The sequence below is a fragment of the Ursus maritimus genome, unplaced genomic scaffold, assembly GCF_017311325.1.
Source record: "Ursus maritimus isolate PB19 unplaced genomic scaffold, ASM1731132v1 scaffold_23, whole genome shotgun sequence".
NCBI lineage: Eukaryota > Metazoa > Chordata > Mammalia > Carnivora > Ursidae > Ursus > Ursus maritimus.
The window spans coordinates 31,016,622-31,040,653 of NW_024424786.1; the positions used below are offsets into that span (position 1 = coordinate 31,016,622).

Consider the following 24,032-nt stretch of genomic DNA (forward strand, 5'->3'; position numbering starts at 1 on the left):
AACAAGGAGCATTTTTGGTTAATACTTGAATCCCAAAACACAAAAGCTGTGCCTTAAAACTGATAATTCTCTCCTTTAGTTTAAACACAACTTAAGAAATCTCCGTTTGAGTATCCATGGATGTCCTATTACATGATGCTTCTCTGTTTCTAAATACAACCCAGTTAGTATATTTTGCCATTTAAGACATTTAAGTCTGAAGTCCAAGGAGAGATTAAAGGTAAAACACAGCTTTTATCATACGCTAATAAATTTGAAAACCACAGGCTTAGAATAGGGTGGGGACACAAATTTTGAGCTCTTCAAGAACCCATTTTGTTCTATGCATCTTTATTTCTATTTGAAGGCAGGCTTCCTTTACTGTTTTCTTATGTTCTTCCAAAGAGAGAACTTCTGCTTATTATTTTGAACCAAGAGGCCATTTTAGCAATTTAAAGCAAGAACTTATTATACCAAAAATAGTTCCACAGACTTATGAAAAGCAGCTAAATGTAATCTAAGTGACAAAGCCTAATAAGACAGACATTAGATATCTTCAAATATCACTTGTCTTTAGAGACATGATGTTAAATTCAAACAACAAGGATTAAAAATGAACAGAACTTGGGAACTTCCTTGCTCCGTACAATGTAGTGATTTTTCTTCTTTAAAAGATGGTTTTAACCACTGCTGGGATGACAAACAGAATATATTAAATAAACTTTCCTTACAGGCTTAAAACAGGGGTCAGAAATGCTCTCGAATCCCAAAGACCTTAGTACAAGATTTGTGTTTTATTTAAATCAAGTTTATCAAGTTTTAGTGGCTCTCATTAAAGAGGCTTAAGAATATAAGCAGGTTTATCAGTGGCTTTTTCCTACAGCATAATTAGTTTTATTTAATCAAACAGGAATGTCTCCAAGTCTTCCCTTTACCAGACAGTACCCAACTGTGTCATCAACAAACAGAAAAAATAACTCTAAGGTGTTCACAGAACACTTGAAGAGTTGGTAATTCTATAATATTCAGCTCTGTAACATACAAGGGACATTAGACAATGGCCAGGAGTGGAATTTCCTTCCCAGAACCACCATCAAGCCTCTTCAGTTCATTACTAAAAAGCAAACAATAAAATCAACTTATGAGACATACCTATCATTACCACCAAAAGAATGAGGACAAAAAAAATTAAAAGAAAATCTCTCCGTGAAAACGTTAAATACCCTGTAACTTGAGAACATATATCTCTGAAATATGAAGTAGAATAAAAACACCCTTTTGCTATGTGCAAAATTATCACTGCAGCCAAATGTGGCTTTTTATTCAGTGATCTGGTAATTATCCCTGGGTATTTAAGAAATGGACAAAATCACTTGGTAACATGACCACTTTCATTTGGTACATTATCAGAACTTTTTGATTGGGATCAGGGAGCCAACTGAATATGAAGTACCATTTTTGATAAGCAGAGGTCAAAAAAATTCAGCTCTTCACTCTCTATGTTACCAACAAATTCCATGTCTTTATCTTCAAAGGTTTATTCTTTTAAAAGCCAAACCACAGACTCTTGCTTTATCGCCTATCATTTTAACAAAGAGCTACCAGTTTTTTAGATCAAAATGGTTGCTAATCATAGTCTTTACTATGCTTCACTATTCACTTATTTTTGTTATTCCAAGAATGGTGGATTCAGAGGGGGAAAAAAAAACATCTTCTTCCATAATGTGGAAAACAAGCCATTCTCTTTAGAGAAGCTCTCAGATTCTCAAAGTAACTGAGGAACTATGAAAGCCTTTTTAAAAATGTATACAACAAAACTAAAGACGTCTATGAAAACTTTAAAAGCACTGAGAGCCATCCTGATTGTTTTATACTAGAATATTGTTGCCAATTTGCACCACACCAATTATTTTGCATCTCTGAAATAATGGTCATGGTTTCATACATTTCTTCAGAACATTTTAATTTGTAGCAACCATATGTCTTACAAGATGAGTGGAGTGGAAAAATGAGGCTGCAATTCAACAGACTAAGTTTTCTGTAGAAAGACAGAACAAAATCTCCTATTATCACCCCACATATTGACAATTCAGCTGCTAGTTCCTTAACATTAATTTGCATTCTTGTTAGTGGATACACAGCTTTGTCTAAAGCATGACAGCCTGGTTATAGGACAAACTTTTTGTTGTTGTTGTTAAGATCTAATTGGCTTTATTAAATGATGCATGAATCAGGAAGCATCCCATCTAACAAGCAGATGGGAGCACCTCTGGGACACTCTTTTAAAATCAAATATACTGGCTCATCATTTCATGTTTTAGCAAGGTCTGATATTAATAGTATGTTGATTTCCAAGCAGTCACTGCCTTAGTTTTCTTCAGTATTAACTTGCAATTTTATGTCAAGCCACTATTTTTTAACTAGAAATTTTTATCATGATTTGAATTATTTTCTTCTTTTATGATATCAACACGAGTCTTTTTTTTCTCCAAAATTATTTCTCTCCAATTAGTACAGGGTAAATTGTCCCACCTGTGGAATTCTCAGAAGATTCTGCAGAATTTGAATCAGTGCCAGTTTTGTCTTTCAAGGTCTGTTTAGGAAGAGTCTCGTCTCTACTTTCTTGTGCTTGGCTTTCTTCCTCCTCCTCCTCACCATCTGGAAACTCCCACTGAGACTCGCCCGACTGTTCGTTTACATAGAAATATCGTCTATGATCCCTAAATTACAAGAAAGAAAACACACGTTTTAAGACCCATTCTCCTACAAAGACACTTCCATTTGGTCCTGTCCCAGGACAGCAGTCTGCTCTCACAGGGACGAACCTCTTCTTAATGGACTGCTATTCACAAAGGCAACAAAGAGCTTTGACAATTGAGGATGAAGAACCAAGGATAATTCAAAGCTATTTGCACTGCCAGCAGCTCTGTGAATACAGCCCTGAGCCCTCTCATTCCAACAGATGACTTAGAAAACACCTCTCACACTTTTTTTTTTTTTTGCCAATGCTTAACAGGGTTTCAAGTTTCATTAACGAAGGGACTCAATCTCCTAGAACACTAATTTCCCTTCCAAAGAAGAGAACAACGAAGTTTGCGAAAGGTGACTCTTCCCCTCTTGGACCGTGGAATTCACATTTCATACTCTTGATATCAAACACAGTGAAAGCTAAAGAGAGGGAGAGGATCTGGGAGCTGAAAAATAAAAGAGCAAAGATTTCAAATAACGAAAAAAAAAATCAAGAAAAGCCAAATATAAAAAGAAATGTTTTCATCTGACCTGCTGGCAGAAGATAGTAATCTTGTTCTTCATTCACATCTTCAGGCACGAAGCTTTCCTTAACTTCACCGAGGTTAATCAGGAGTAGTTGCTTCCAGAGGTCCTGTAAAGCGCACAGAGCTCTCGCATGCGCTTAACCCCCAAGCCCGCCCTACTCCGTGCAACAACACTCTGGAGAGTAAAAACCAGCTTTGTCCATCTTGGGAAAAAATCCGTTACATCGAACACTTTAAACATTGTTTTTTGTTTCTCCGTGTGGCCGGCCCAAACTCTGTAAGTGCTCGCGGTGCTCTGCCTGCCCAGCACCGCTAACTGCAGCTGCTCTCAGTCTCCAGACAGGCTGTCATGTCGTCAGGTGGTGGTGATCACAAATCATGTCTGAGATGTCAAAGGTGAAAGGTGAAAAGGGGAGAAGAGTGCGTACCTGTCCCAGTGGCAGGACCAGCCTTTAGGAGTGGCGTTTATTTCATACTGTTTTAGTTGTTCTGCTGCATCCTGAAGTTTTCGTTTAAGGTAGTTTCCATTAAGAGCCCCTTCCCTCCAGTCTGCAATCCGAGTCTAGAATCAACAAACGGAGAAATAAGTTAAAGACTTCTTGTTATTACAGCAGGCAGAAGTAAAAGGAACTTATTTTCTAGTCCATGACTGTATTGCTATATTCTCACAAAAAGAGAGTAGACCTAAATAAATAAATAAATAAAATAAAATCCTGTCTTAATTTCATAAAAAATCTTGTTTGCTCTGCAGAGTTCTGAAAAATCAGACTGGACTCCAGTATCCAGTACGTTTTACACTGCCACCTCTCCAATACCTGTGAAAATGAGCCGCAGTTTTTGTTTTCCCCTTTGGACTATATTAATTCCCTAGCAACTGTACCTTCGTTTGGTGATAGTTCATTCAGTTCAGTAATGTTCTTCATCAAAAACAAAGGTTTCAGTCCTTATGGAAGTCAGCTTCCTACAAGAGCTCCTTACTAAAATGTAACCTGTCATGCTGTAAACTAGGCAGGTTACAAAGAGGACTCAGAACTTTTCTTCTTCCTTTTTTTTTTTTTAAGATTTTATTCATTCACGTGGGGGAGAGAGAGAGAGAGCAAGCATGAGCAGGGGGAGGCGCAGAGGGAGAAGCAGACTTCCCACCGAATAGGGAGTCCAATGCAGGACTTGACCCAGGACCCAGAGATCACAACCAGAGCCAAAGGGAGATGCCCAACCGACTAACCCACCCAGGTGCCCCCAGAACTTTTCTTCTTAAATAGATTTATAATCCTGTAGCACTTATAAGTCTTTCAACGTTACATGGCCTCATCTGATCACTGTCAATAGAACTGTTAGAAAACAGGTCTATATTAAAATACATGCCCATTCACAGCCAGTGGAGCATGCGACTCTTCATCTCAGGGCCTTGAGTTCAAGCCCCACATTGGGCATAGAGCTTACATTAAAAAATAATAATAAAAAATAAAATTAAAAAAAAATATATATTTTTTTAAAGATTTTATTTATTTGACAGAGATTGAGAGAGCGAGAGAGGGAACACAAGCAGGGGGAGTGGGAGAGGGAGAAGCAGGCTTCCCGCTGAGCAAGGAGGCCGATGCGGGACTCAATCCCAGGGTCCTGGGATCATGACCTGAGCCAAAAGCAGACGCCTAACGACTGAGCCACCCAGGCGCCCCTAAAAAAAAATATTTTTAAAGATTTTATTTATTTATTTGAGAGAGAGAGGGAGGAAAGGAGGGAGAGAGAGAGAACAAGTGGGGGAGGGGAGAAGGAGAAGCAGACTTGATGCTTAACACTGAGCCCCATGTGGGGCTCAATCTTACCACCCTGAGATTATAACCGAGCCGAAATCAAGTTGGATGCTTAACTGACTGAATCACCAGGTGCACCCCACAAAAAAAATTTTTTAAATAAAATATATGCCTATTGAAGGTGGTATCCACACACACAAAATCTCAATCTCAGTATTTATCTTCATAATCATATTTTGCTTTAGCTAAAACACAGTTTTATTTCCTGGGTTGGTAGTTCAAATGTGCACCAACATTAAATATTAAAATTTAGGATTAAAACAAGGGAGACTGCATGGCTCAGTCAGTTAAGCGTCTGCCTTCAGCTCAGGTCATGATCCCAGGGTCCTAGGATCCAGTCCCATGTCAGGCTCCCTGCTCATCAGGGAGTCTTGTTTCTCCCTCTGCCCCTCCCCCCTGCTTATAGTCTCTCTCTCTCACTCTCTGATAAATAAAATCTTTAAAAAAATAAAATAAAATAAAACAGGTAAAACAAATGCCTCACATATACAGCATTTTACTCTAAGACCAACTATACCCAAAATGGCTAAATTACCTCAGTCTGTAGGAGCAGCACATGAAAGTTGGAGATGGACTGTCTATTAATGCCTAGGAATTCAAATTTACTTGTCAGGGTATTTGCCAGTTCTCCAATCTGAAACTGTAATGCAAGAAAGAAAAAAAGGAATAAATAAAATTCAATCAGCAGTATTTCCTATATTATGTAAAATCTTTCATTTATTCGTAAATATGCTTAAAAAAATGGGTGTGCCTAGAAACAGCCCTTCTTAAACAGCTGCATCTAAACAGTTATGTAGAGAAGATTCTAATTTAAGTAAATTAATTCACATAACAAGTGATAAATAATAACAAGTCTAGAGAAATTAAATGCGTATGTACTCTGAGACAACACAGGATTCAACAGGTGTAAAGAGCTGTTAAATGATACAATTCCCAATAGTGTCCAAACTATCATTTATGCATTACTAATTGCTTTTACTATCTACACACTGAAAAAAAAGTTAATTCTCCCAGTCCCTTTCACATGGTTGCACACTAGTCAGTGACTGGATAAACTCTTTCAGGTCAAATGACTGTGCTAAATAGTTTTTCCAACAGATCATCCTTAAAGAGCCTCATACTTAGGTGGTCCAATTGTCATATCAGGCTTGAAATAAAACTGGAACCAAATTTACCGTTGTGTAAGGACAAGTAGTTCATGCAGGAATTAAATTTGTGACTTTTGGGCTCTTCAGTACTTCCAAACTAGAGAAGCCTACGTTTGATAAGGTGTTATTGCTTCCCAATGAAGGCTTACCTTTTAAGAAAGCAATTAATGCATTTAGAATTTTAGATAATTTCTCTGCAACAAGTCAGTCTTATAATTCCATGTTTCAGCCTGAAATATGACCTTTTCACCTAACTACATAAATCATTTATATATAGAGATAAGTAAAGGTCACTGTACTTGCTAAAAGAGAATGTACTTTAATGGCTGCCCAATTTAAAAATATTTATCTGTCAAGCTGTATTAAATAATATACATACTTTCAAATCCTGTTCTTCTTCTTTAGGCGCTGTCTGTACTTTTATCTTCTCTGGAGATTCTTCTACCTCCATCTCTTTGTCTGAATTCTCATCTATTTTTTCTGAAGTGTCAGCACCAACTACTACAAAAGAAACCATGTGAAATTAAATAAAAGGACCAATACTAACATAGTATCCCATATATATTTTCTTACCCCTGTAGCAAAGATATTTGAAAAAGGTTATTAGTTCTTTTTCCTTTGCCTGTTTTCCTTATTAAAGAAACCCTAATGACTTATCTACCTACTGTCTTTATAAAGCCAAAAAACTTTATCCTTTATAATCATGTTTCTTTAAAGGTCTATAAATAACACTTAATTTGTTTTACATTACCCTGTAGTCTCTGCTTTCCCTTTCTCTTCATCTGTTTAATTTTTCTAATCTCCTGTTCCAGAATACCACTGCTTTAATTACTTTTAAAGGCTACATATCAAACCTAAGATATATATCCTTGTATAAGGATATATAAGGGTTCTTTATGAATTGGGTTTTGAAAAAAGGCTTTTAAAATCAGAGAAACATAAATTTTAAACTACCTGATAACCTTATTTCTGAACTGGTTAAGACCTGTGGACAATCTTTATTGGACGCACCTACTCTTCTGGTTGGTGATGTCTGTTAGTGGGAATCATCAAAAGAGAAGCAGCTGACCATCAACTTAAATGGAGTAACAGATATGAACCCTGGTATGTTTGCTTACCACCTGCTTACCAAACTAACCCACATATACAATGCAAATCATTCTGTCATGAGACTATCAGTAATTTTTTTTTTAAGATTTTATTTATTTATTTGAGAGAGAGAGAGAGAGACAGCCAGCCAGCGAGAGAGGGAACACAAGCAGGGGGAGTGGGAGAGGAAGAAGCAGGCTCCCAGCAGAGGAGCCTGATGCAGGGCTCGGATCCCCTAACACCGGGATCACGCCCTGAGCCTAAGGCAGACGCTTAACAACTGAGCCACTCAGGCGCCCCAGCCACCCAGGCACCCCTATCAGTCATTTTTTAAGAAAAATAACCAATTTAAGTTTTTTCTTGACTCTGGTTAATCCTTGATCTAAAGAAGTAATGTGACCTTTAAATCACTTTCAACAGCTTTTATTAGCCTCAAAGTTTATCTTAAGTACTTAACCTCATCATGTAATGGCCTTGCTCTTTATCATTAATACTCCTGCATTTTCAAATTGAAACCAACCTCTCTCTTATTGGTTTATAACTCACTAGTATATTAGACATCTTACATTTGGTGGTAGGTACAAGAATTTAACAATTTATAGCACCGCCAGAGCTCTAAGACTAGAATATAATGTTTTAAAGATTTTTTTATTTATTTGAGAGAGAAAGAGAGAGCATGAGCAGGTAGAGGGGCAGAGGAAGAGGAAGAGGCAGACTCCCCACGGAGCATGGAGCCTGATGCAGGGCTCGATCCCAGGATCCTGAGATCACAACCTGATCCGAAGTCAGATGCCCAACCAACAACCACCCAGACACCCCTAAGACTAAAATATTTTAGAGGACAATTAGTATCTATCAAATTAAAATGTACAGACCCCTTGACCTAGCAATATATCTCTAGGAATCTATACTATAATGACACTATAATCTACATAAAGACATATATACCAGAATGTTTATTATAGCATTGTCTTTATTGTTAAGTGTCATAATAAATATAAAGAATGAAGTAAGCACTCAAGTAACTACAACCCAGCAGTATGAAGGGCTATCACTGGCACTTCTGCAGTTCACAGTGCCTCTGCTATCATATCCACACCAGACATAGTGATCTCTACTCCAATGGTGTAAGTACTTTCCTTTAGTTTCATCATGGATGGGTCTTTAAGCACAGTATTTTTGCCTATTTTCCAACTTATATAAACAGAATGTTAACATATGCATTCTCCTGTAGCTTTTTAAATTTAATACTACTGTTTCTTAGAATAATGTTGATTCATACTAATTGTAGATCATTCATATTTCACTGCTGTTTAGTATTCAATTGCAAGAATACATTAGAATTGGGGCATCTGGGTGGCTCAGTTGTTTGGGCATCTGCCTTTGGCTTGGGTCATGACCCCAGGGTCCTGGGATCAAGCCCTGCATTGCGCTCCCTGCTCAGTGGGGAGCCTGCTTCTCCCTCTCCCTCTGCCCACCTACTCTCTGCTCGTGCTCTTTCAAATAAAATCTTAAAAAAAAAAAAAGGAAAAAAAAGAACACAATAGAATTTATCCATTCTATCTTGGATGAACATTTGAATGGCTTGTAGGTATTACTGGATGATACAAATGCAATATTATTTTGAAGAGTTAAACATGAACACAACTTAAATGTCCATTGATAGAAAAGAGTTAAATGAAAACATCTATACTACTTAGAGGTTAAAAAAAATAATTTAAACGCTTTAAGTGAAAAAAGTATGTCACCTAACAATCCATGTGGTTAATCTCATTTATGGCAAAAATTACATATTACATGTATATATTACACATACATACACAACTAGAAAATGAACACAGAGGAAAAGGTCTAGAAGAATATAGTCAAAGGACAGAGAAAACAGACTTCAGGGGTAGAGAATGAGAATAGGAAAAAGATGAAGGGGGACTTTTAGATTTCTACTTCATATTCTTCTATATTGTTGACTGAAAAGAAAAAAATCAAACAAGGATGTTTGCATTTACTTATTACTGGTTTTTATTTGTTGTTTTTTAACCATAAGCTATAAAGGTATCTTCTGTTAGGCTAAGCCAAACTAATAAGGTTTGGTGCTCAAATCTTACTGTTAATTTTCCACTACAGAATTAGGGCCAAATGGAGATTAAGATATTAGTTCTCTTTTTCTTTAAGATTTAATTTATTTATTTGAGAGAGAGAGAGACAAAGTACAACCCGGGGAGAGGTAGAGGGAGAGGGAGAAGCAGACTTCCCGCTGAGCAGGGAGCCCCATTTTGGGCTTGATCCCAGCAGAAGACACACACTTAACTGACTGAGCCACCCAAGCACCCCAAGATACCAGTTCTGATAATAGATTAGAAAGATGCAGCAGGGTCTCTTCTACATTACCCTGAACAGAGATAAGCTGGGTCCACATGAAAGGACCAATCCATCTAAACAACTAAGCAGAGGCTGGGCAACCTGTACACAGAGAGAGCACAGACGACGCTGGGCTTGCCAGACGTGGTCCTTGCCTGCCTTGCTTACCAACTGTAAACAGTGAGCTAAGGAGAGCCCGTAGGCTTAACACAGATCAAGACTACTGTAGTAGCATTTTTTAAAAAAGAGGAGTCAATCTTGCTTTTCTGCTTTTGAGATAGTCCCCAGTCAGTAGTGAATCTACAACCCAATGGATGGCAACTCTTAACTCTCACTCCTCCAATGGAGGTGGAGTAGGAAAAGGAGAGAAGTGACAGGAAGCTTCCTTTCTAGCACTCCCATAAAAGGGTAAGTGTTATCTCTTTCTTTTTGCTGAAGTGGGAATCAAAAAAGGGAAAGGATTTCCACTCTCTATCTCTCAACTCTGAAAGTTTAAAGTAAAACACGAATTACCAGTTTCTCCATTTTCTGGAGTCTCTCGTCCAGTTTTGCTAGAACTCCGACTGGTAGATTCTGGACTTGTAGCTCGAACAAACATCTTCCATTTCCCCCTTTTAGACATAAGTCTACGCATTCCATCCTGAGATGCTGGCTGGCTGATGTCAGAACATGGACTAGACCCTGACACACTACCATCTCCTTCCTCCAAGGCTCGTAACTCTGCCTAGGATGAACATAACAAAGTTAGAGTGTCATTAGCTGTTTATCAACATTTAAACATTTGTGAATACCAAAAATGATAACCACATATTATGAGAATTAAAATCCTTTGAGGACAGTAAGTATTTAATATATTTTTCCATCAGAGCCAAACATTATGCTCATATTTTTTATTAGTATCCAGTAAATCTTATTCATGATTATAGTTGACAAATACCTATTTGAAGGGGATAGGTCCTAGAGATCCACTAAGAGACTAATTTTCCAATGTATGAACACAATAAAGTCTAACTTTGCCTGTCCCTCTCCATAGCTTCAAATTTTCAAAACGGGGAAAGCTTCAAGAAGATATTGCTGTTATAACACCCATTAAGATTTGCTTCATACTCAAAGTAGCGGTAGATGAAACTGTTCCAAGAAAAATCAGGGCAGAAAATAGGTAAAAATCAAGTTCTCAATCAGGGAAGTTTCCTGTGGGCCATCTTTTTTGAAAGGAAAGCACATGAAATTATTGGTTCCTCTTAATTTTACAAGGCCCATTTTAACTATGTGAACAATCCCATGGGTGATCGCTGGAAGTCAACCCGTACTTTAACTGTTGGGTTAAAAACCAAGTTATTATCAAGAATTTACAATGCTCATTTGTTAAGAAGCTAAATAAAAGATACATTATTCACTGTATCTATCTATCTTTAAATCAGAGCAGTATCAGTCTTTATTAGTTTGATAGTTGTTTTCTTTGATAGTTGTCAACTACCAAAAGTATCATCAGGAACCAAAAGAACTACAACTCCACAGTTCAAGTTTTTATTACAGAAGCCTAAACATACCTAGACAAAAGGTTAAGAAAAACAAAATCCCAAAAATGGCAGTAAACCGAGCACAACGATCCCAGGGTCTACTACTACTGAAGGGAGAAAAGACATGTAACAAAAGCTCTAAAACCTTACTTTTTTTCTTTCCAAAACAAGCTCCAGCTCAAGGGTATCTTGTTCCTCTTCTTCTTCACTCTCTCCAGATTGAACAACACTGCAAAGATCCTCCTGAGAAGGGTCTTCCATGTTGTCCAATGTAATTTCCTGTGGTTTTACTACTGTTGCTGCTTCTTCTGCTGTTGTACTTGCTTCTTTCACTTCTGAAGCTGGCTCTGCTTCTTTACAAATTACTTTTCTTCTCCATCTTTCTTCTTCCTCTTTTATTCCCTCAGGCAACAAGGGAGCAAGCAGTGATGCTGCCACCCCTTTCTTCTCCTCCTCACTATTTGAGAGAGCCTGAATTCCTTCATTTACTTCCTATAAAGAATAAAATAATCTCATTTATCTAAAAAAATAAATAAAACACCTCACCTGAATACATATTCAATTTGTTCATGCTAAAAATGACTATATTTTTCAATCACTGGATTTTCTTTTCTTCTTTTTAAAGATTTTATTTATTTATTTGAGAGAGAGAGAGAGACAGAGCATGAGCGGGGGGGAAGGTATAGATGGAGAGGGAGAAGCAGACTTCCTGCTGAGCAGGGAGCCTGATGCGGAACTTGATCCCAGAACTCTGGGATTACGACCTGAGCCAAAGGCAGATGCTTAACCAACTGAGCACCCCCAATCACTGGGTATTCTTAAAAACCACTGACTACCAACAGATTAGTACATATGTTTGTACATTTTCCTTACGTGAACATAATACAAACACTGTTACTTTAGGAAAGCAGTGTTTGAACTAGAACCTAGTTTTCGGTGGGATTCATACATATCTTCCCCCCTATTTTCCAAGTCTAAAGGCAGGTTAGCAGAAGCAGAATTTTAAAAAATAAATAAGATCTGAGTTTTGTCAACTCAACATATGACTGGATAAATCTCCACTCTTCTGTATAATGACGTAACTTCACAGGTATGCTAGAAAGGTGATTTAGAGGAAAGTGAAATAATTCTAAAATGAAATGTGTGATTAAACTTAAAGTGCCCATTTCCTTCATTGGGGTAATATTTAATCTACTTCCCTCCTACAGTTATAAATACCAAATTATTCTGGAAGTGTGTATGTGTGTGTGTGTGTGTGTGTGTGTGTGTTTATTATTTAAGCAGGCTCCACACCCAACATGGAGCTTGAGATCAAGGGTTACATGCTCTACCTACTGACTTGGGTCAGTCAAGCGCCCCCTAAAAAGTACTTTTTACTATACTCCCCATTCAAACCCATCACTTAAAATTCAAGATAAATTAGGGGCGCCTGGGTGGCACAGCGGTTAAGCGTCTGCCTTCGGCTCAGGGCGTGATCCCGGCGTTATGGGATCGAGCCCCACATCAGGCTCCTCTGCTGTGAGCCTGCTTCTTCCTCTCCCACTCCCCTTGCTTGTGTTCCCTCTCTCGCTGGCTGTCTCTATCTCTGTCAAATAAATAAATAAAATCTTTAAAAAAATAAAAAAATAAAAAAAATAAAATTCAAGATAAATTAAAATTCAACACACGTACTACAGGGTACAACTTACTTTGTCTTACTGATGAATCTATGGAAATGCTCATTTTACTAAAAATAGTTTTTAATTTTTAAGGTAGCTTATCTTTATTACAAAAAAACAAAACAAAACAAAAAACTTATGCGGGGGCCCCAAAATAGAGCTATTCTGAAGCAAAGAAGAAGCTCTGAAGCCCTGCCTGCTTGGCTGCTCCCACATCCTTCACAATGACCGAACGAGCCTCTGTGATACACCCTAAAGTTCCAAAAGAACTACTAAACTGGATAGCTGGTATAAATGCAACATATTAAACATAAACATTAGATTAAATAAAGCTTTAAGAAATCAGCATTTATCCTATTTCACAACTGGTTGTAAAACAGTAACAGAAGGCGTCTATACCTGTGCCAGAGTAACAGTCAAATTCTTTAGATTTGAAATAAGCAAATGAGATAAATTGTAAAACTGACCTTTTTAACTTCTCGCTTGGCTATGACTGGTCCACTTTTACTACTGGAAACAGCAACGTTTTTCTCCTTAGTATACACGTCTGTATTAACTGCAAAATTAGCTTCAGCACCTGTTACAGAACTAAAAACAAAACAAAACAAATATATATAGACACACACATACTTAACAAGAGAAACAGAAGGCAAATATTATCAACAAAGGATAAGACTCTAACTGCCTTCTTGGGTAATTTCAAGTCTATTCTTACCTGGGCTGATAATGTTGTAATCCCTGTACCTGGGTGGCAAGATACTGGGGTAACTCCCAAGTCACCTCATTTGTTTGTGTGTTCCAATAATAATAGCATCCTGTGTTCTCATCCCAGACTTCTTGCCAATCTCCCATCTCAATTCCAACTAGAAGAAAATAAAACAAATTTTAAAACACAAATTTCTCATCAACAAAACTAAAGACGACCTACTGAATGGGGGAAGATATTTGCAAATGACATATTTGATAAAGGGTTAGTACCCAAAATATGTAAAAAACTTCAATTCAACACCCAAAACCCAAATAATCCTGGGGTGCCAGGGTGGCTCAGTTGTTAAGTGTCTGCCTTCGGCTCAGATCATGACCCCAGGGTCTTGGGACCAAGCCCCGCATCAGGCTCCCTGCTCAGTGGGAAGCCTGTTCTCCCTCTCCCACTCCCCCTGCTAGCATTCTCTCTCTTCCCGTGTCTCTCTCTGTCAAATAAATAAAATCCTTAAAAAACAAACAAAAAAACCCCCACAACAAACAAAAACCAAATAATCCAACTAAAAATAGGCAGAAGACATGAACAGACATTTCTCCAAAGATGACATACAGACGGACGACACATAAATAAATGCAAATTGAAACTACAAGTTATTACCCGACACATGTCAGAATGGCTAAAATCAAAATCACAAGAAACAGGTGTTGGTGAGGACGTGGAGAAAAAAGCACCCTCTTACACTGCTGGTAGGAATACAAACTGGTGCAGCCACTGTGGAAAACAGTATGGAGGTTCCTCAAAAAATTAAAAATAGAACTACCCTATTATTTAGTGAACACACAACTGGGTATTTACCCAAAGCCTACAAAAACACTAACTTGAAAGGATAATACGCACCCGTATGTTTATAGCAGCATTATTTATAATAGCCAAATTATGGAAAGAGCCCAAGTGTCCATCAATAGATAAAGAAGGTGGTCTATATACACAATGGAATATTATTCAGCCATAAAAAAGAATGAAATCTTGCCACTTCTAACAACACAGAGCTAGAGAGTATAATGCAAAGCAAAATAAGTCACTCAGAGAAAGACAAATACCATAAGATTTCACTCACGTGGAATTTAAGAAACAAAACAAATGAGCAAAGGGAAGAAAAGGAGAGACAAACAAACCAAGAAACAGACTCTTAACTACAGAGAACAAACTGATGGTTACCAGAGGGGAGGTGGGAGTGGGGATAGGTAAATAGGTAATGGGGATTAAGGAGTGAACTTATTATGATGGGGACAGAGTGATGGACAGAATTCCTAAATCACTCTACTGTACACTTGGAAACTAATATAACACTGTGTGTTAGCTATACTGGAATTAAAATTAAAAAATTAAAAAAAAAAAAGGCACAAATTTCTCCACAATTCTGATCTCATATCCCAAGTCAGCTCTAAAGCCATAACAATCTAACACAGGGTTCCTCAACATTAGCACTGCTAACATCTGGGCTGGAGAGTTCTTTGATGTGGTGGGGGCAGTCCTACGTGGTGTTTAGCATCTCAGATTTTACCCACTCGATGCACTAACAATTTCCCACCCCCCACTGTGACAACCAAAAATGTCTTCAGACATTGTCAAATGTTCCCTGGGGGTCCAACTCCTCCTTCCCAAATCCTCTTTGCACACATGGCTTAAAAAAGCAGTTTGACAGTCCAAAAACGTATCTTGAACCCCAGAAGAATTTTTAAAATAATGGCTTTTATTATTCACTTGGCATAAACTGCAACTGCTTAAAAGAGCAATATTTTTTCCAATTTTTTTCAAAAGATACAATTATTATCCTAGTAATTCTTAGAGAAAATAGTCCTCCTTATCATATTCTAAACAATGTACTTAATAGGCCAAAATCCTAAAGTCTAGGGCTAAAGGATAGGGGTTTTCATCTTTGGGAATGTCAATGCCTAGAACACCTTTAAAGATTGCACTTTAGATTTCTTTAAAAAAATCAAAGGATCAAACTTACCTCCTGCTAATGAACACTGAGTATCATACTGCCACCCTGCAGTCTGAGTTGAGTCCGTTCCATTTGAAGTAGTAGAAGAAAGGGCAGACGTTGCTGATTCCTTTGGCTCTGGTCGAGGTGGAGTTGGAGGTGGAGCAGAAGCTCCTACAGGAGCTGCAGGCTGAGGAGCTGTTATAGCATCAATCTCCTTTAGAATGAAAACATTAACAAATGCATTAATAACCTCAAAACCAGAAAGCTGAAGAAATGACAAACACCATAAAAAAAAATTCTAGGGGTGCCTGGGTGGCTCAGTCAGTTAGGTATCTGCCTTCAACTCAGGTCATGATCCCAGGGTCCTGGAATGGAGCCCCTACATCGGGCTCCCTGCTCAGCGGGGAGCCTGCTTCTCCCTCTGCCTGCCATCCCCCTGCTTGTGCTCTCTCTCTCTGTCAAAGAAATAAAATCTTAGGGGCGCGTGGGTGGCTCAATCATTAAGCGTCTGCCTTTGGCTCAAGGCGTGATCCCAGTGTCCTGGGATCAAACCCTGCATCAGGCTCCCTGCTCTGCTGGGAGCCTGCTTCTTCCTCTCCCACTCCCCCTGCTTGTGTTCCCTCTCTCACTGGCTGTGTCTGTCAAATAAATAAATAAAATCTTAAAAAAAAAAAAAAAAAAAAAACCTTAAAAAAAATCTTAAAAAAAAAAATTCTACACAATCTGTTCTCAGCTTCTCGAATCTTCCAATTACTTAAAAGTTCCCCAAACCTTTTAATTCTCCATTTTCTCCTCCTTACAACCTTTACAAAAAGAGAAGAGAAGAGAGCAATGGGGAGGGACTAACGAACAGGATGGAAGGGGATAAGAAGGGAGGGGGGGAGAACACCAAGCCTGACAAAAAAGTAGGCTAACTACTTGAGATCCAGGTCCCAAAGTGGCTTCAATAACTAAAAACCCAAACAAAAGCACCACTAACCGCTAGGAAGTTGGCCAATGTACTATCAATATCAGCTGACTGGTTTCCATTTGCCTCTTTAGACTGTGCTGGTTTTTCTGAAACATCACTCTCATCATCATCACTGTCAGCATATGCACCAAGCAGGCACAGACCTCCTAGAAACAAAACAGTAAACAATGTTAATAACAACAACGCCAGTATGCCCCAGGAAGTACTCAAGAAAAAAATATGACATGGTTCTTCAGAGTTTACATTTACTTTACTTACAGATTAGAGCACAACCTCAAAATAAATCATCACTGAACTATCACAGAGAGGTATAAATTACATTATGCACTTAGAGCTGATAAATTCATTCACACAGCTGCTTGATATCCTTCTCAAAATACACAATCATCAGCCACATACTCTCTGTCAAAATAGCACATGGTAAATCTGATTTTAGAATTTGTTGCTTTATGTGTCCATCTCAAACAAGCAAGCCAATTAGGGTTTGGTACATGAAACAAAAAGATTTTTTAAAACTAAAAATCTTCTTGAATGATTTTTCCTCAAACAAGAAGCAACAAATCATAATGGAATTCAAAGTGCTAGAATCAAAACAACACAAATGCGGCAACTAATCATCAATGTCTTCCTCAAACTCAAGAGGTATCAGGTATGGCCTCTGTGATGGCTGCTATGTATGCCATTTCCTTTTGTACTACCTGTGGCCACTCTAATGTTATGGTTAAGCAAACATATATATTCTTCTTATAGATTATTTCATTATAATAAGTACATTAAATGTTAAACTACAACTAAATTTTTCAGCTATCAGTAAGACTAAATTTCCCTGTACCTGGCAACATTCTATGTTCTCAATAAATATTTGGTAAATGAACAGATTTATCAAAAAGTAAAATAGTTTTATCATAATTCCATAAATTAATTAATGAGATAAATTGCTTCATTTGTCATAGGAATTCACATTCATTGCTTTAGTCATATAAATCTTGCCTTCATTATTTTTAGTATATAGCTAAGTTCTTGTATTAAATACCAATTTCTAAAATATTTAAAACTGGTTAGGAAGATTTTTATTTTTTTATGTTTTTAATTTTTAATTTTAATTTTTTCTGATTAGGAAGATTTTTTTTTTTTAAGATTTTATTTATTTGACAGAGACAGCCAGCAAGAGAGGGAACACATGCAGGGGGAGTGGGAAAGGAAGAAGCAGGCTCCCAGCGGAAGAGCCTGATGTGGGGCTCGATCCCAGAAAACCGGGATCACGCCCTGAGCCGAAGGCAGATGCTTAACGACTGCACCACCCAGGCACCTCTGATTAGGAAGATTTTTAAGTGGACATCTGACAATGTTCCATTTTCCAGTTACCAAATATTTTATTTCTCATCGTTTTGGGGCATGTCAGTCAACTCTTCTGATTTTCTGAGTAAAAGGTAATAGCTTATAGCTTAGTAAGGGTAGTAATACAAAAAGAGGCCTTTCTGTATGAAAAAAATATGCACTTTAGTGTTCAGCACTGATGTTTTAGGGGGGTGGGGGGGGAAGATGGGAAATTTATATTTTTACACAAAAACACTTCTTACAGACAATTATATATATAATCATCGAGTTCATGAGCCTTTAATTCTACATCCTTTGGTAAAAGATTCCAACCAGGTGAGCTGCATGGAATTTTGATACAAAATTCCCCAAGCCGGGGTTGGTAGTTCCCTAGACTCAATAGGTTTAGCCAAGGCCCCACCTATTCCTTTTTTCTTTACCTCAGAGCTTACACATCAAACCTCTTACAAGCTAATAACATAATGACTATTAAACAGCAAATAAATGAAAATGATTAAACCCAATATTTTGGGGAAATAGGCATACTTAATATTGTAGAGACAACATAAATTACTTCTTAAGAATAATCTGGTTCCATATACCAAGACCCACAAAACTCTAGTTTCTTTCAGCTAGATAATCCCATCTTTGAGAATATAACCCCCAAAATAATTCAAAAATTTTTTTCACACAAAGCTTCTGGCAGCTGTATTTAAATAAATGAAAGCTGTAAACAACTCAAATAGGGGACTGGTAAAGCAAATTACAGCACAGTACCTAATGCAGTATTAATTTATGATTAATCAGACCATTACAGGATTACATGAAATAATGCTAAAGAGACAGAAAGTAATGCTAAAAGAATAAAAGCAAGATAAAAGCAAGTCATGAAATGCATGTAAGTTCTAATCACATGAAAATTTAGTTCACCATTGATAAGGAACAGGCATGAATTTAGAGTAACACTGAATATAAAGTCATAATTATTATGTAAAATTAATTTAAGAAATAAAATAAACAAAAGCCTCAGGGGACCTACCCCAGACTACCACTGAGATGTTGTTGCTACTTAAAATCAGAGGAAGCAAGGACATTCTTCAGAGTCATAGTCCTTACCAGTCTTTTTTTGAGAGGGGTGCTAACTGTTCAAACATCAATAAGCACAATCTGGAAATCAAATAGCTACATTAGGTAGAAAATTATTTCTTAGGTGTATATCTCACTTGTAAGTTTCAAACAGTAACTGTGTCATATTTCTAATAACTGTAACATCTGAACAGTTTTAATCCTTTTGGTTATCGAAACTATTAACAATCAATAGGATAAAAATATCATAGTAGTCTATTGATCTAATTTCAGAGGCTAATCTGAATTTTTCCTTAGAGAATTTCACATGCATATTACCACAATGTTCTTCTGCATAAAAATATTAAATATGCTTGCTCTACTATATTATAAAAACATATTTTAACAACTTTTTTTGAAGTGGCAAGTGGGAGGAGAAAGGAATGAGCATCTATTATTTCAGGTGTATTCATACAGCACAGAGAGAACTCCAAACTGAAAAGAATAAGATTATTATCAGTTACAAGATATTAAGTACAAAACATATTTTGAACTTTCAAGATATATAAAGAATAGAAAAAACTAACATTCTTGGCACTTCCTATATATCCGAATATTCCTTCATGCTTAAAAAATACTTAATAAGAGCAATTTTCAGTTCCATAAATATTCGCTAGGTACCAATCAAAGCACTGTGCTGGAAAAGAAATGCACAGAATGAAAAGACATCCTTTATGTCTCTAAAGAACACCAAGCTAGTTGGGGAGCCAGAAAACTACAAAATAGCATTAGAAGAAAAGTAGTACAAAGTATCTTGGGAACAGAGAAAAAGCAACAACAAATTTTACTTTGGTTAAAGTGTGTATACCCGCAAGCCCTTAGATACAAAAATTTTAAATGTCCACTTTATGGGAGAAATATAAGTTAGCAACACTGAAGCATTCAACAAAATACCTTATATACAAACCCAATCTGATCCTAATGAAAGACGTTGTAGAAAACGTGAAAAAAAAAAAATTGTACCTGTTGCTTTAACGGCTGTAGGTCTGGTGGTCATGACTGGTTTGGGAGGATTCTGAACAACTTTGGGAACCTCCACCACCACTTCCTGTTCATCTGGATTTAAAAAGGGAACAAAAGAAAACTAGTGTGCGGGTGGACCAGAGAAAACACTACAGGTGACAAAACAATCTTCGATTTGACCTTCCAAGTCTAAATTTCATCAATATGAAAGCAGGGTGTGTAAATTCATCACTGACCCAAATAATCGGGAGATGATAAACAAGCATAGCTAGCCTCTTCCACGTGACTAGTGACTTTAACATTAAGAATATGATTATGGTACGTAAAAGCACATCTGAAATAATGCAAAAATTTAAAAATACACACACACATACACAATAAATTTCCGGGCTACCACTGGGCCTTTACAACAATACAGCTATAGCATTTTTTTTCCCTCCGCATGAACTACCCAACGAGATTTTTTAGCGCCTGAAACGGTCGCGGCTTCTCGGGCATGTGGCCCCCGTAGCAGCGCTGAACAGTTACTCTTAATCCAAGTACCATTCTGGGCACAAACAAGTACTTGGGAACCCACCAGTTCCACTTCTGCAGGAATCCTGGGGATACCTGCCAATTTGGGGTTACGTTCGCTTTGGCTGGCATAATAAAATGGGTTTGCTCACTTCTAAAGGGTCCCTTTCGGTTTCAACAAAAACGAAGGGAAAAGCACATGACGTGTGTTAAAGGCCAGGCTCCTGGTCACGAGGCCTCGGACGAGAAGCTCGTACTTTCACAAATATCCCGTAAGTTATGCAAAGCCAAACGTGCACGTCGAGGAGACTCGGGAGGCCAGGCCAAGCCCTGCACCAGAGATGGCGCCTCTCCATCAGTCAGTCGGGCGGGCGCGCATAGCGCCGCCGCCGGCCCCTTCCGCCGCCCTGGGGCCCACAGTGGTCCTCCCCTCGGGCCCCACGCAGCAGGCCTCGGATGCGGAGGAAGCCCGCCCGCCCGGGTTTCTCTTCCTCCCGCGGCCCTGCCGTAGGCCGCAAGCCCCGAGCTCGAGTTTCGGACGCCCCACCTAAGTATCGGGGCCTCGCGCACCTTTACCTTCTGAAGGCGAGTCGTCCGGGGCCGCGGCGGCAGTAGTCACCGTGGTTGTTGTCGTCCGTGGCGCCGCCGGAGCTGTTTGGCTAGGCGCCGCCACCGTCGAGTCCGGTTCCGTGTCGGGTTCCGGCTCCGGATCCCTGCCCGGCGTGTTGCTTCGAGGCCCCGGCGGCGAGAGCTGCAGGATGGGCCTGCGGCCGGGTACCGCCCGGGACTTCTTCCCCATCGCGAGCCCGAGCGCAAGCCGCGAGCGTCGGCCAGCCGAGAGGGGCGGGCGCTCCGCGCGGCGCTGCGTAATCAATATTCATGCACCGCGATACCGCCTCCTGAGAGAATCTGATTTTAACCGGCGGAGCGCGCGCCCGCGCAAGCGCCTTTGGTCCTTCACGCTATTCTGGCTACTCCCCACAGGGAGAAAGGGCGGGCTTTACCTACGGTGCTAGGCGATTGGCTACTTTGATCCATTGAAGGAGGCAATAGCCAATGGAGAAGGAAAAAGGGTGAGAGTCAGGCCAATAGCGCGGAAGGGCCTATGTTAGAATGACTTTCCATTACGTCGGACTCCACCCATGCGTCTTTTGCGGAGTCTTTTCTTTATCCCCTCGTCCTCCATCTTGCTCCTATTCTCGGTTGGCCGTTCGTTTTTGGGTTGGTTTTTTTTTTTGGCCTTTGGGAAACTGTGCTTCTTTTCCCAGAGTTTTGTCCTGATTATTGTGGCTTACTTTGGGTATGCTGTTGAACACTAAATAAAATAGTGGGTCTTTTATGCTTTTGTAGGTTTTTTCTTAGAGCACAAATTTGATGTCTCCTATTGGGTTGCTTATCAGCTGAAAAAAAATCACTAGACATCGTACTGCATACGAGGAAAAATCCTAAATTGTTTCGATGTGATACAGGAGCTTACCCAATCTAGCCCATTGATATTCTCAACCTGCTTTATTAGCGTTATCTTCCTTTAGAATTCTCCCCTCCCTGTCCCCTTCTTCCCTCCTCTGGAGGCAGCCAGTTGAACACCAGCTGGAATACAGTATCACATGGCAAAACTCTCCATTCCTCAGGACCCAGAGCAGGCATTATCTCTCAACCTTGTATTTCATCGCTGAGCCCCTCCCTAGTGCTTGACATCCTACCGTTATATCCGTTATATCCCTTTCCTTCTCGGTTGATCTTAAGAAATTGAGTGGTATTTATTTTTATATCCCCAGCCACTCGGTTCTTGCTAGAATAATACCTAACATTTATTGAGCACTTACTATGTGTGAGGCACTGTCTGAGCGCTTTACAAGTACAACTGTAGGTGTGCCTGGGTGGCTCAGTGTTGTTAAGGGTCTGCCTTTGGCTTGAGGTCATGATCCGAGGGTCCTGGGATCCAGCCCCACATCAGGTTCCCTGCTTAGCAGGGAGTCAGCATCTCCCTCTCCATCTGCTCCTCCCCCTGTTCGTGCTCACTTTCTTCTCTCTCTCAAAATAAATAAAATCTTGAAGAAAAAAAAACCCACCCAAATATAAGTGTATTTTATTCTCACCACAACCTTATATGGTAGATAACATCCATAATGTGTAGATGATCCCTCAAATTGTTTTTTTTTAAAGATTTTTAAAAAGATTTTATTTATTTGAGAGAGACGGAGATAGAAAGAGCAGTGGGGAGGAGAGGGAGAAGCAGGCTCGCTGATGAGCAGGGATCATGACTGGAGCCGAAGGCAGATGCTTAACCGACTGAGACACAAAGGCGCCCCATTAAGATTTTATTTTTTAAGTAATCTCTACACCCAAGTGGGGCTTGAATTTACAACCCTGAGATCAAGAGAACTTACCACCACCCAGAGATCACAAGTCGTATCCTCTATGGACTAAGCCACCAGGTGCCCCCAAATTGCTTTGTTTTGTTTTAAGATTTATTTATTTGGGGATTCCGGGTGGCTCAGTTGGTTAAGCATCTGCCTTCTGCTCAGGTCATGATCCTACTGTCCTGGGATGGAGCCCTTTAGAATCCGGCTCCCTGCTCATCGGGGAGCCTGCTTCTTCTTCTCCCTCTGCTGTCTGCCCCCCCCCCCCCCCGCCACTTGTGCTCTCTGGCTCTCTCTTTCTCTCTGTCAAATAAAATATTTACTTATTTTAGAGAGAGAGGACACGGGAGGGGCAGAAAGGGAGGGAGAATCTCAAGGAGACTCAGCATTGAGCTCAGATCCTGACTTGGGACTCAATCTCATGACCCTGAGATCGGGACCTGAGCCGATACCAAGAATCAGACGCTTAACTGCGCCACCCGGGTGTCCCTTAAGTTTACTTTTTAAAATAATGTCTACACTCAACGTGGGGCTTAAACTCACAACCCCAAGATCAAAAGTTGCATGCTCTTAAGAATGAATCCCAGCCAGTTTGGGGATGCAAAAGCCATAAAAACAGTGACTTGTCCATTTTGTTCCCTGCTTATGAAATGCACTTTCTGGAACATAAGCACTCAATTTTTGAATGAATATAGTGCATGACTATATACAGACTTGAAATAAGTAGCAAGAGTTCTTTTCTTGTCTATGGGAGAAATATCTGGATTAGTGTCCTGAGTTTAGACTCCCAAGATTTCTGAAAAATTAGCAGCTAAAAGTGGGAGAATTTGCTGTTTTGGAGCTCTTTGCAGTTTTCTGACTTATTTCTTGAGGGAAGAGGCATTGGAACATAGTAGTTGTACATAGGAGTTCTGAAGCCAAATGTCTGGGTTTAAAACAGCTTCCGCGCCTTCCAGATGTGATTGCTGGGCCAGGTTTCTTAACAACCGTAAACTTGTTTCAGAACTGTAAAATGTGCCAGTAACAGTATTCATAGGGTTGTTGTGAAGTTTAAATTAGATCATAGTTTTAAGATCTTTGCCTTGTACCACGAACAAAATAAGGAATCATTATATAGTAACTATTATTACTATTTTTTTCATGAGTATTTATTTATTTATATTTTTAAAAAGATTTTTATTCATTTGACAGAGAGAGATAGCAAGAGAGGGAACACAAGCAGGGAGAGTGGGAGAGGAAGAAGCAGG

At 39.0% G+C, this 24,032-nt stretch overlaps 1 protein-coding gene across 3 annotated transcripts in view; it reads right to left on the reverse strand.

Annotated features, from left to right (window-relative positions):
* Positions 1 to 21,336, reverse strand: part of FNBP4 (formin binding protein 4) — a 35,648-nt gene extending 14,312 nt beyond the window's left edge. Inside the window, exons 1-12 of one of the 3 annotated variants that reach the window (XM_040639102.1) lie at positions 20,993 to 21,336; positions 19,910 to 20,002; positions 16,514 to 16,650; positions 15,562 to 15,748; positions 13,557 to 13,704; positions 13,309 to 13,429; positions 11,334 to 11,675; positions 10,177 to 10,387; positions 6,596 to 6,714; positions 5,604 to 5,708; positions 3,683 to 3,816; positions 2,512 to 2,699 (exon numbers count right to left, since the gene is read on the reverse strand). In XM_040639102.1, coding sequence (XP_040495036.1) covers positions 2,512 to 2,699; positions 3,683 to 3,816; positions 5,604 to 5,708; positions 6,596 to 6,714; positions 10,177 to 10,387; positions 11,334 to 11,675; positions 13,309 to 13,429; positions 13,557 to 13,704; positions 15,562 to 15,748; positions 16,514 to 16,650; positions 19,910 to 20,002; positions 20,993 to 21,221 — 2,014 coding nt within the window. In that variant the 5' untranslated portion in view covers positions 21,222 to 21,336. Of the gene's footprint in view, positions 1 to 2,511; positions 2,700 to 3,682; positions 3,817 to 5,603; positions 5,709 to 6,595; positions 6,718 to 10,176; positions 10,388 to 11,333; positions 11,676 to 13,308; positions 13,430 to 13,556; positions 13,705 to 15,561; positions 15,749 to 16,513; positions 16,651 to 19,909; positions 20,003 to 20,992 lie in introns of all 3 variants that reach the window. The other 2 variants (XM_040639101.1, XM_040639103.1) reach the window with 2 other exon arrangements.
* Between the last annotated feature and the right edge of the window lie 2,696 nt (positions 21,337 to 24,032).